General features: G+C 40.2%; 1 protein-coding gene across 6 annotated transcripts in view; it reads left to right on the top strand.

The window, feature by feature from the left end:
- Window positions 1-502: 502 nt before the first annotated feature.
- Window positions 503-12,723, top strand: part of msi2b (musashi RNA-binding protein 2b) — a 261,158-nt gene continuing 248,937 nt past the window's right edge. For 4 of the 6 annotated variants that reach the window (XM_053646703.1, XM_053646706.1, XM_053646705.1 and 1 more), the window contains exons 1-5: window positions 503-765; window positions 1,110-1,150; window positions 1,515-1,596; window positions 2,085-2,169; window positions 6,649-6,690. In XM_053646703.1, coding sequence (XP_053502678.1) covers window positions 704-765; window positions 1,110-1,150; window positions 1,515-1,596; window positions 2,085-2,169; window positions 6,649-6,690 — 312 coding nt within the window. In that variant the 5' untranslated portion in view covers window positions 503-703. The remainder of the gene's footprint in view (window positions 766-1,109; window positions 1,151-1,514; window positions 1,597-2,084; window positions 2,170-6,648; window positions 6,691-12,723) is intronic. The other 2 variants (XM_053646707.1, XM_053646708.1) reach the window with 2 other exon arrangements.

Here is a 12,723-nt window from a genome sequence, read left to right as displayed (position 1 = left end):
TTAAATAGTAGGTAAGGTGTTATAGGATCCTCTTGATTAATGGAAGAAAAATACATATCCTGAAATGGTATCCCCATCTGCCATAACTCAGTTTATAAAAAAATAAGCTTACTTTTCTTTTCTTTCTATAAAGCGATGTTGAACAAACTCATTACAGGCTATTTTAAGTTTAACATTTGGCCAGGGACAAATCGAGGAAAATTAGCCTCTTGGACTGTAATCACTCTGTGTCAGTTTTGTTCACACTTTTTAAATGGGAACTGTCGGGATAATAATAATAATAATAATAATAATAATAATAATAACAGGTCGCACGATTTGTGCTGGATCTCCCGGGAAAGTTGAAATGCATTTGTCATATTAAATAGACTTATATTGCCGTTAATGGTGACGTAATGGCTGTGTGCCTAGTGCTCCCTACGGCTACATTACAATAAAACCAAACACCGGCTCCGTGTTGTGGGCGTGGCTATCGTCGCTGCGTCAATGTATTCGGTTCGGAGTGACGCGCGCTGTGACTCCGCCCCTCTTTGGGAGGGGTGAGGGGGCGGGGCGGGTAGTGGGAGGAGTCAGGCAGAGCTGAGCCCACGTGTGACGCGCGCATTCCCGGCTCAGTGCGATTCGCTTTAGCGGCGCTCCTGGCTCCGTTCGCTCTGACTGCGCGCCTTTTAGTTTTGCTGCCTGTTTTTTAGTTGGGTTAGCGATGGAGGGAGACGGGAGCCAAGCCACGTCCGGGAGTCCGACCGATTCGCAACACGACCCAGGGTAAGAAGGCGCAGTTTTATTGTAACAGCACTTGACTTCACTCTCATGTCATTGGGCGCGAGCGCGTTCAAGAATAGAGCCGCTTGTTTGAAAGCGCGCTGGTCGGAGCTGTGCAGGGCACGAAAGCTTCCGGCTGCGCTCAGCTACACCTTTGTTTGGTTTGTATCGGAGCCTGGCCTGGTCCCTTTAACCACATTGCTCAGTCAGGGCTCACAGCTCCTTTACACATCCCACTGTCTGCGTTTAGCGCTTTTCTTTTGCTGGGCTAGCTGAGTTAGTTAGCTCCAAGTCAAAATGGCCGATGTGACATCTGGACTCACTTCTGCTGTGTTTTCCTCTTCCAGTAAAATGTTCATCGGTGGCCTCAGCTGGCAAACTTCACCAGGTAAGAGCATTCCGTTGATGTTTGGGCTTTGTGTTGTGTTGTGTTGCTGTGATGTGTTGTGGTGTGGTGTAGTGTGTTGTGTTGCTGGATTAAATGCAGTGCGCTGTACGGGACGCGTCTCTCGCGGATCTCTTCTGCTTCATTTCTAGTCATTTGAAGTCCTCTATTCGACCCCTACATGCATTAGGGGGCGTTTAAACACTCACACACTCACACCACACATACACACATTCACTCACACACATTCACACCACACATACACACATTCACACACACACTCACACACACTCACACTAACTGCACTTGTTCGAGCCGCTGTCGGTTTCTTATGTGTCTTTTCCTCTTTCTCTTTTCCTCCTTCCAGACAGCCTTAGAGACTATTTTAGTAAATTTGGAGAAATCCGAGAATGTATGGTGATGAGGGATCCCACGACCAAGCGCTCCAGGTAAATCCAGTTCCGTGTGTGTGTGAGCTGTTTGTGAGAGCTGTGTGTGTGTGCGTGTTAAATTATTCCGTGTCAGGAATCGCAGACACACAGCGATACACTTTTCCAACCTACTGGATCAGTGAATGCAGTGACATTGAGTTTCAGTAGCGCGCGCGCGCTCACGCACTCACACACTCACACACACACTCTCACATTCACTCACAGTGAGCGCTAGTTCTTATTTAGTCTACTGTTTTCTGTAAACACACACACATAGAGTGCTAGTTCTTATTTAACTTGCTGTTCTACGTAAACACACACACACAGCTTGTTTCTTCTACTCTAAACGCAATGTCACTGCCAGTCTCATCAGCTGCTCACATGTGCTGTGTAAGTTGCCAACAATCTTGTAAATACACCTGAAACACACATGACTGACATTTATCTCACTAGGCCTAGTTGTTCATCTGTGTTCTCTCTGTGTGTTTGTGTGTTTATTTTCGCAGGGGATTTGGGTTTGTTACGTTTGCAGATGCGGCCAGTGTAGATAAAGTTTTAGGTCAACCTCACCACGAATTAGACTCAAAGACGGTATGTTTCCTTTTCCTTGTGTTATCTTTGTGTGAAATCATTTCCTGTCCTGTTTGATTCCTCCATGATATTTCTGATTATACCACACATATGTACACACACACACACACACTCGAGCAGAAGGGTGGCTCGATAATGAACTCTTTCACAGCATTACATTTGGCTCGTATCTTGAACGGTCAGTAGGAGCACAGACTCTCTGCGCTTTTGCATGGAATATAGCGCATACTGCTAGACATGTCCGATGTTCATGTTTGACTTTTGTGTGTTTGATCAGTATTGCTGTTTTGAAGCGGTGCCAAGTCAAACTAAGCTGCACATAGACAGCGATGCATGACTTGAGTGCCTACACTTTAGACACACGTGAGCCGGTCTTAAGCCGTACGTCACCGAGACACGCTTGCACATCTATCACTGCATGTTAAGAGTTGTGCAGCTGTAAAGATGCATTCATGGCTTCTCTGTATTAAGTCTGGAGCATGTTTGTTTGAAGGTGACCATGTGCTTTAGAGATTGTCTTGTTCATTTAATTATGTTTTAACAAAATATAACAGTTTTATTTTCAATTCTAATGTGAATTTATGTCTATATTCATTTTTTCATGTCATTAATAACACATTTATTTACTTATTTATTATAATTTTGTCAAAGATACTCAGTTTTCTATTTATTTCACACCTTAAAAATAAAGAATGATCATTTCCTCTCAAAGATTTGTGTTTTTATACTTAGTTATGATAGTATAATTTATAAGATATTTTAAATATCTGAAATTAAGCTTAGGTCTTTTATTATTATTTTTATTTATTTATTTATTTATTTATTTATTTATTTATTTATACTTCTCATTAAAACATAGTAAATACAAATGTCTGCCAATTTTCTCAGGATGTTTACTAGAAAAAAAGCAGCTTATTCTTTAAAACCAGCACCATGCCCCTGTTAGTCACACTGCGAGCAAGGTTTACACACTTTCCCCAGAAAAGTGAATTTCTTAGGCCCGCTGGATAGGTCTGTTTTTGAAAAGCGCACCGAGTATACACTGACATTTTGCTGATCCAGGGCCAGTAAGCATTTCACGTTGTATTTCATCAACTTTATTATTTGGAGATTTGTCATTGAAAAAGCAGTGGGAGTCATGAATGAGTAAGCTTTGATTTTGAATAGCGAGGCTGTGGACAAACAGCCCAACATCATTTCCTTACCAGGAAAAAAACCCCAGAATCTCAACATGAATGGGCTGAAGGAAATTTCAAGTGAAAAAGTACTTCTGCTGAAATCAACAAGGGATTATGTTGCTGTTATTTCCCCAGGACTAGGTGTTATTCTAACCTTAGTTTTCAGTGCTTACTGTCGCGTTTCAGCGTCTTTTTTAGACTTGACAGTTTATCAGAATGGTTTTGAACCATGGGTTTGAAATAAACACCCTGATCAGACGGATTTTGAAGGAAGGATGGCAAAACAAACATGGTTGATCAAAAATAGTGGTTGTGTAATTATAATTAATATGTATATTATACAGTATGAAGATTAATAATGGGACATAGAGTAGTTATAGTCTTTGTGTAAATTAAACTGTTATGAGGATTAGGCCACCCACTGATATCATTCATTTATTCATTTGTTTGTTTGTTTGTTTATTTATTTATTTATCCTTGGTTGGTATAATTTTAAATGGTCTTTAATAAACTTTTACATTTAATTAAAACTTTAATGTCTGAATTGAACTAACTGCCATTTTCACATTCATTTATTTTGAATATTGAACTGCTGTTTTCTTCCTAAAGTGGACAATAGATTGCACTTTGTTTTCTGCTGGAGTGCTGATTACATGAGCATTTAAAAAAGACACAGCTCTGAGCTCAAGTTGCTCCATTGAGGTTACGATGTTAAATTAGTCTTTTGCAGATTAACCTGTTGCATTTATTTCTTACACCGAGACCAAGGAAGATTACTGTGAATAATATTGTTGACCTTGTTTTAATGCAATCAGAAGTGTGTTTTATTAAAATGTTAGCAATTATTAATGAATATCGGGAGCATGGCATGTGAAAAGAACGACAGAAGGGAAGAATATTGACGATGTATGAAACTAGGACTATGCAACGGACAAGCCAGACATAACACAGCCACACATCAGTTAAGTCAGTAAACTCACAATGGTGGCCTATTTAAGGACACATGGCTCAAATAAGCATTAAAAAACCCATCTATTTTAAAAACTGGGCTGTTGTATCTCTAAATCCTGTGCCTGTCCGATATTTCCAACGACAAATCTGGGTCAGTTGCATTACATAATCGCTCAGTACAGACTCTAGGATTCTGGCTCAAAAATAAAAGGGTCAAGGTTTTTGTGATGTTTGCAATGTTTTTAAATGTGTGGTGAAGAACATGAAAAGCACTACAGTGAGCATTAGCAGCCATGTGTCCGGGATTGAGAGAGATTGAGATCACGAGGACGGCAGTGACGGTGGCTAAAGCAGGGATTACTGCAGCTCGGATCGTGATGTCATACCCTGAGCCGAGCCATGGCTCAGTGGTTCAGTCCTGAGGTGTGTGACCTCATTCATAAAGGTGAAGCCTGGAGCTGAAAGACCTGACTAACGCAAGAGACGAGAAAATAAAGATGGAAAAACTAAAGCGCAAAACACTCAAAATGGCAGCGCAGAGAAAATCCTACTTAAAACCATATTGTTTAATTTTGCTGTTTCTTTCTCTCTCTTTTCAATTTTATTTTTGGTTACCACTGACTTTGCTATTCTGTTCTGTTTTATTCAGATATTCTCCTATTTAATACAAATCTGCTACACACTATTGCCTAATTAACTTCATTTTTAAGCATGATCTTTTCCATTTTGTGAGCATGTTTGTTTTATTATATATGTATTTAATATAAATTATATATTCCCTTTTGACTGTTTGTGTTGTATTTCCTTTGTGTCCATATTTTATTTCACCACCCGCCTCACTAGCACTGGCAATTTCCGAGTGCTGAATGTATGAGAATAGATATGAGCCGAGCAGCACAGCAAAATGTGTGACACACTTTAGTATTTCACATTTGATTAAAAATGGTTACATAAGCTGCAGATGTAAAACCTGGAGTGAAAATTGCATTGTGTGTTGACAATTGGTTGCCGGCTGCGGTCCTCTCTAAAAGCAATCTGTTTTAGATTAAACACTTTTCTGGATGAATTAAAGTATAATAAAAACAGCCAAGCTTTTCCCCTGGAAAGAGTCTTTAAAAGGCACTACATGTTACATTCTATTCAGACCAAATTCATTCAGCGGAGGACAATTCCTACCCCAGAAAAGCAAAACTAGACATGTTTACTTCATCTTTCCTTTGCGCACAGTCATGTCTTCAATTTCTCACCTTTTTTTTTTATGAAGTAATAAAGTACTAAGACATGTTGTATATTGAAGTGCAATATTCCACTAATGTTTTTTTCCCCTCGAGTTGTTTTTTTTTCTTCTCTGTTCGATGGAAGACTTCGACTACAGCGTGACCGTCCTTGCATGCATGATCATCTGACATCATTTTAGTTAACAGGGCATTTCTGTGCACTTACTTTCCATCAAAAAATAGTTTGGCTTCCTCATTTCCATGAATTTAAGATGGATTTCATCTTTGCTTGTGTGTCTTCAATAAATTCTTACAAAACACCATGAACCTTAACTGATGTCTATTCATGTAACATTTTGAATGTTCTTCATGTTCAATGATGTTCTCCACATAATTAAAATTTGAAAATAAGTTTTTCCCACAATCACTCCTTATCTGATCTCTGAAAAGAGAATTTTTTATTATACTGTCATGTCACATGACCACTGATATCTAATACAGCTGAAGAACAAATTTCATTTTCCTTGCATTTTTATATAAGTCTAGTTGATGGAAATATAATCATTGGTTGTGTGACTTTATGTTCTCATACTTGTGGATTTGGATATGAGAACTCATAAGCTTTGTATCATATGTGTATCACAGTGCGTGCTACGAGTGATGTTTTGTAACCTTCCACGATTGATTCTTAAGAGGAGAAATATCTCAAACCTCTGCTGTTCCATAGGCCTTTTATTCAGACAGTAACTGTGCAGGAAGGAGTCACTAATAACGACGATAATCCCTCTAGAGAGAACAAGGTTGTGGAGGTATTGATCCAATGCCTCTTCTGATTCTTCAGCACTCACCAATACATACTCTGTCATGTCAGCCTCATCCCACAAATCCCAGACTGCTGCGTCCAAAAAGCTCTTAATTGCAAAAAAAAATGCTTTTGTTTGATATGTGATGTCTGATAAATGATGTTTATTTGGATATGTATATTACTATTTACTTGTGGCTACAAATACAAACAGGTCTGCTGCAACAAGTCTTGTGCATTATTGTACTATTATACATTCTATTATGTATTTTGTTTGTCTTTTTCCCAATTGATATGTTTCTGACAATCTTTCCTTTCCTTGTTCTATTAGATTGACCCTAAAGTTGCCTTCCCGAGACGTGCTCAACCCAAGGTAAGAGGACATTTCTTTTAATCTAACAACACCACCAGCAAAAAGATCTTAGTCATCTGCTTATCATCTGCTTAATGGCAAAAGATGTTGAAATTGGTGTGCTCACTATGTGTATACATGAACACACAGTTTATGTATAATTTAAATGGCTTCTGTGGTTCTGTTAAATTTCAACATGGATACAACTGAAGGTAATGACTAGCAATTTGACCTCAGATTGCCTATTAAGCTCGACAGTTAAGGCTATTTCCAGGGTAGTAAATGAAATAATCATCTTACTTCATGAACTTAAAAGTTTACATAAATGTCTGAAATGCTGTAGTCCTTACTTACAATGGAGCTCATTAGCAGAGATGTTATTTTTATGACCTAAAAAGATGAACGCTGCCATTAGCGTTGAAAATGTGTATTATTTGGCTGCCTTTGCTGGCTATATTGGCAGAGATTTTCCTGCGCTGCAGACATGTTAGCCATGTGCTCTGTGCCCTACTTTACCGTTTGCTGAGCATTCGTGCCATGGCCTTTACACCTGAACTGTTTCTTCCTGGTTGTGCCTTGAGCCTTTTTGAGAGCAGTTCCTATCCCTGCTCTGAGATCAGTTTGGGGTTTTTTCTTATAATGTGTTGGTTTGAGTTTTCGTGAGACAGACTGGTTGTTGATCAGTGTATGGAAGGCAGCCTCTTCCCAGAGTGAGCAGGAGGAGGTTAGGGGAGAGAGAGAGAGAGAGAGCTTGCTAGGTGGCAGGTGTCCATAGCACACTTGGCTGGCTAATTGAAATAAAGAACTTTTTCCATTCTGTCCAAAGTGGGGAATCAGTGGAGGGGAAATGACGTACTGTTTCTCTCGCTCTCGTGCCAGCGAGGCTGGTCCAAACGCAGACCGCAGGGCCCCAGGCCGAATGCTGCTTCTTGGCTCAGAGTGGGTTTAGGATGAATGGGGGTATTAAAGCGCCAGGCTCCAGCAGCACTTCTCCTGCACTCGCGTATCTCTTCTGTTCCTTGTGCCGGGAAAACCGTTAAATGATGAATTCCAGGCAAATATATTAACTCTAACTCTAACTCCTCTAATTCTTAGAGGAGATTCGTGAGCCTGGGCAACTGGCAAATAGTAAGTATGGTGCAAGTACATCACCGCATTCTCCTCCAGCCCAACGGCATGAAGTGTGTAAGCGTGTGCAAATAAACAAGTGCAGTGAAGGAGAAAAAGCTTTAAATAGCAACATCTATTGTCTGTCAAGTTCTGGCCTGCTTTTTATTTCCCAAATGAAAGCATGAACACTGACTGTGCCTTTAGCTTTATTTAAATGACAGTAGTGGTTACACAAGTAGCCTTGAAAACTTTGTTCTTTATACAGTATGTGCTAATCTGATGGTTTGTGGGGGTTTGTGGGGGTTTGAAACTCAAGAGAAACTCGCTTGTTTTTTCGTAATTCCTATTCATCCATCTGAAGGTGCAAAGTTTTTTATTTTTATGTACATTTTTTTTATAATCACAGCAGACATGCAAGTATTTTTTACAAATGAGTACTGGCTGAATAGGGCTTTTGTTTTCGCCGTCATCATTTTTGACTGCGTGTACTGCAGACGTTGCCGGAGATGGCTTTTGCTGCTTTTGTTACAGCTATTTTTGTGTTTTTGTCTTTCACACCACATTTGCATAACACGTCTTTGCATGTCCTGACAAGATTTTAATTGATATTCGGAGTGATATTGGGCAGGCGAAGGATTCCGCAGATCTGATATTCCCTCAGAGAAAACTGTCATTACCCCAAAGCTATGTATTCTTTTTAATTAAGCTATCATGCTGTTATAACAAGCCCGTAGGTGGAATCTATCCAGGTTGATCAAATTTTTATCGCTTTAGTTCTTTTTAAGCCTGCCTCTTCCTTCTATCTGTTGGTGAAAGCATTTCTATTGTCTCATTCCCTTTGTGTCTGATTGTTATGGTGTGGACAGGGTGAAAACTATATTTTGTGCTTCTTAAACATTTTTTATATCCCATGTACTGAAAAGTCTGTAATCTCTTAATCATATTATAGTGCATGCATGTAGTCCAGTGCTGTAAAGTTATAGGCTGATAGAAAGCTAGTGTGCTAGCGGAGAAAACTGAAGTTTTGTCCTCACTGGAATTTGGGCCTCTGTTTTCTCCGGACCGCAGGAGATCGTACCCTTTTCACCCCTCCTTTGTGCTTGTTCTTAGCGCTTCTGGCTCCCGGCCATTGCTTTTGCAGCCTTTAAAAGATTATTGTGTCATTTTGGTGACACCAGTTCCAAACACTGTTAGACACTGTGTAATGAGTTTGCGATTGAAAGCTCCAAGCAGCCACCCTCTGTTTCACCGACTTTATTTCACCAGACTCTCACCAGCGAATTCCATGCCACTGGCAATAATCAGCCTAATGAGTGACGTTCTGTTCAAAAACGCAATCTATACTTGAAGTGCATGAAGGGAGAATGCTGTGGAAAAAAACAGGAAGTAAAAAGACCCAGCACAGAGCATGATAGGATCCTTCAGTTTCTGCAGCGGCACAACAGACAACAAGCCTGAGTGGAGAGACATCCTGGCATTTACCACCATGAGAGCTGTCAAAACAATGCCTGCACTTGTTCTGCTCCCTGAGCTACATCCTCAGCTCTGAGGCATCAGCCTGGCTTGGGATTTGCCAAGGGAGGTGGGAATTGAGTTTATTCCTGCTGTGGTGTCATTTTTTCCCCTCTCCGATTAATTTTTTTCCTATCCCATGCATGTGTCCGCCATGCTGTTTTTTAATCCCCCACCTCACTCCCTACCTTGTGCTTGTTTTAAGTAAAAAAATATTTTGCACCTTCTCTGATACAAAGCAACAGACGCTGCTCAGGGAGTGGCTCGCTGATGAGTGGGAACACTGCGGGTTGAGTTTTTAATGAAGTCCATGAGATGCCACTGTGTGAAGTAGTGAGGGCCCTGGCTCTTGAGGAAATTAGGCAGCTTGGAACCCCCCCCCCCCAAACGGCCCTTTGCTGCCATCCAATGCCAATTAAGATCTACGCGCAGGCATGACTCAGTCCCTCTCCGCTGTCACCACTGCATGCTGCTTTCATTTTGCCCCTCATGCTGACAGCTTGGGAATGTAGCTATTTTCTCCTCTTTGCTAGCTGGAAATTTTCAGCATGTGTTTCTCTGCTGTTTGAGAAAAGCAGATTTGATAAAAGGGCCTTTGCTTAATCCGTTGCACATCTTTGATGTCTGTGAAGCTTGGTTTAAATATCGTGTAGAACCTGAGTTGCTCAGGGATGAGAGATTTGCAGCAGGGTGCGACGAATGTGTTCATCCATGATAACAAGACAGATCTGCTTCTTTGGTGCTTGTGTCTTAGCTAGCCAAGTTACACATGCCATAGAATTGAAGACAAAAGAAATCAAACCCTACGTCTTTTTGGATTAGTTAAGCAAAGAAATGTCAACGCAGAAATGACCATCTCAGTTCTGGAGCAGGTTAGACGGCTTAATGCTGGATTCCAACAGCTGATCTCTCTTTTTTCTTTGTTTTTGAGGCATCTTTTGTCTTCCTGCTTGTTTTGTCAGGGAGCAGGGATGATGTGTTCGCACTGGCAGGAGAAGCTATAGAGGAAAATTCATGGCCGTTGTTGCTAACCCAGCGCTAACTACCGTTGAGTGACACTAATGAGGGGAACAGGCATGCAGAAAACGAGGTGCTCGCAACATGGCCATTGACAAAACTCCATTTAGGTTCCAACACTCAGTGATCTTTTGCACCACCCTCTCCTGTTTCTTTTCAAACACAGTATTTCTGAGGATGTAGTTCTTTGTCCCCCCCCTTTGATTTGTTTTGAACAGCAGAAGCACAGGGATCTAATGGAGGCCTGCTGATAGTCTGGCAACATGTCTAGGGCAGAGCCAAAACAGCCCTGGCTGTGAGAACGAGAGCGGTGAAGATTAATCCAACATGTAAAGGCGCTATATATCGAGTCTTAACTGCACTGAGGTATTCTGATAAGAATGTGCACTGAGACATGCCGTTCCTGCGTAAACCTCACTTCAATCTTGTTGGAAGGTCAGGAAGAAAAATCAATGCTGTTTGGTGTTACAGGATTCGTTGCAGTTGTTGGCCGCACATCAACTAGACATTGTTGCTTTGAGGTCTCCATTTTCCTCTGAAGTAAACGAGCTAAAAAGGTTTCTTTGTGTAAAATTCAGTGTTGCAGGTTGGTGCTGTACCACTTCCAAACTACTGTGAGGAGACCTGACACACACTGTGACATTAGCTCAGCGATCAAGCGAAAGGAAAGCACTAACACTTGATGTTTTGTTTCTTGACATGTTCCTTATTTTGCTTAAAAACAAACTTTACTCCCTTTTGTTTATTTTTTTTCTTTCCCTCAGCAATGAACTAATCAAGAATTGATTAGGACTGCACATTGCATATAAAACAGACTGTTATAACTATCCTAACAGTTTTATTGTACATGAAATCAATATGCATTTCAGACTCCTTATTATGCACACAAACATTTTTGCTTAATAAATGACCTGTTTGGCCAACTTTTTGCCCTGCATCGATCTGATTGTGAAAACATTATTTGTGCATGGCTCAGACTTTCGGCTGGGACGCGAGTCCTCGAAACACGTCAGTAGCTCAGACAAGTTATTACACAGTGACAAACTCAGTTTGGAGCATCTGGGAGCTTTCATTTAGGGTTTCTCCCAGAGCTGAAGGCTGCCAAGCGTGCTGCAGTTCCCTGTAGGAGCAGACAGGCCTCCATATCCACCCCTGCAGGCGCTGCAGCACTGAGACACTCTTTAAAGCTGCTGTTAGCTGCCATGTCTCACACACAGTCAAGTAGTGCAGGGGTTCTCCACCCACTCTCTCTCTCTGTCTCTCTCTCTCTGTCTTTTTGTCTCTCTCCTCCCTGTGATAGTCCAGCTCTCTCCACACATCTCTATACCTCTTTCTCTTTTTCTACACCTCCCTCTCTCTCTCTCTCTCTCTCTCTCTCCCTCTCTCTCTCTCTCCTCCCTGTGATAATCCAGCTCTCTCCATACATTTCTATACCTCTCTCTCTTTTTCTACACCTCCCTCTCTCTCTCTCGCTCTCTCTCCTCCCTGTGATAGTACAACTCAATCTACCTTTCTCTCTTTCACTGGCAGCGCTTGTTCTATAGTGAAATGCATTTATATTGTTTTGAACATAAAGCTACAAAAATAACCATATTTTAGACATGTTCATGTTTTTTAGCTTTTCCATTTAGACACAGTTGACTATGATACTGGTAAGCTTTGCTCAGAAAAAGCAAATTGGCTCACACACACTGTTCACGTCTGCTTGGTACATTCTAGTGTTTGTGCTTTTTAATATAGTGTTTTATTGCATCTGGTTGTTATATTTGACTGGGATCTGAATTAAAAACGATCTCATCTTTGCTGATTAGTTGTTGTTTTCAGTCTTGTATCCTGTATTTTTAACGATGTAAGATTTTATTATACTTTATTACAGTTTTTTGAACCATGATGCCAAGCACATTGGTTTGTTTAGTAATTGTGAATTAGTTCTGCTGATAAGGTGAGTGATAAACATCAAACATCTTTGTCTGAAGTATAAAATCTAATAAACTGAAGTGTTTACTTTGAAGAAAATACTGTATATTAATCTATATAACTTTAGAACAAAACAGTAAAAATATGATATTTGGATGGCATGAAACACCATCGGTTTAATAATTTGGCAGCTTATTGACAAATGTGTTTATTTATTTGTGGTCAAATTGAGCATTTAAAAGAGATTAAATTAATGAGCATGGAGCAATATGTGAAAAGTAAACAGCGTTTTTTGTTTATTTAAATTGATACATTGATAAAGCGCAATTAAACGATTATGTTCCTCAATTGGTTGAATATTGTGAAATATAATTGGAAATTCACCATCAAACAAAATAATCAGGATTATCATTTTAGTCATTTATTCTTCAGCTCAATTTTTAAATAGCATTTGTTTCATTTGTACATAAATGATATTTTACATCATGCTATTCGCAT

The sequence above is a fragment of the Ictalurus furcatus genome, chromosome 17, assembly GCF_023375685.1.
Source record: "Ictalurus furcatus strain D&B chromosome 17, Billie_1.0, whole genome shotgun sequence".
Taxonomy (NCBI): Eukaryota; Metazoa; Chordata; class Actinopteri; order Siluriformes; family Ictaluridae; genus Ictalurus; species Ictalurus furcatus.
Note: the sequence above shows the minus strand (reverse complement) of the source record. Positions and strands in the feature narration are given on the sequence as shown.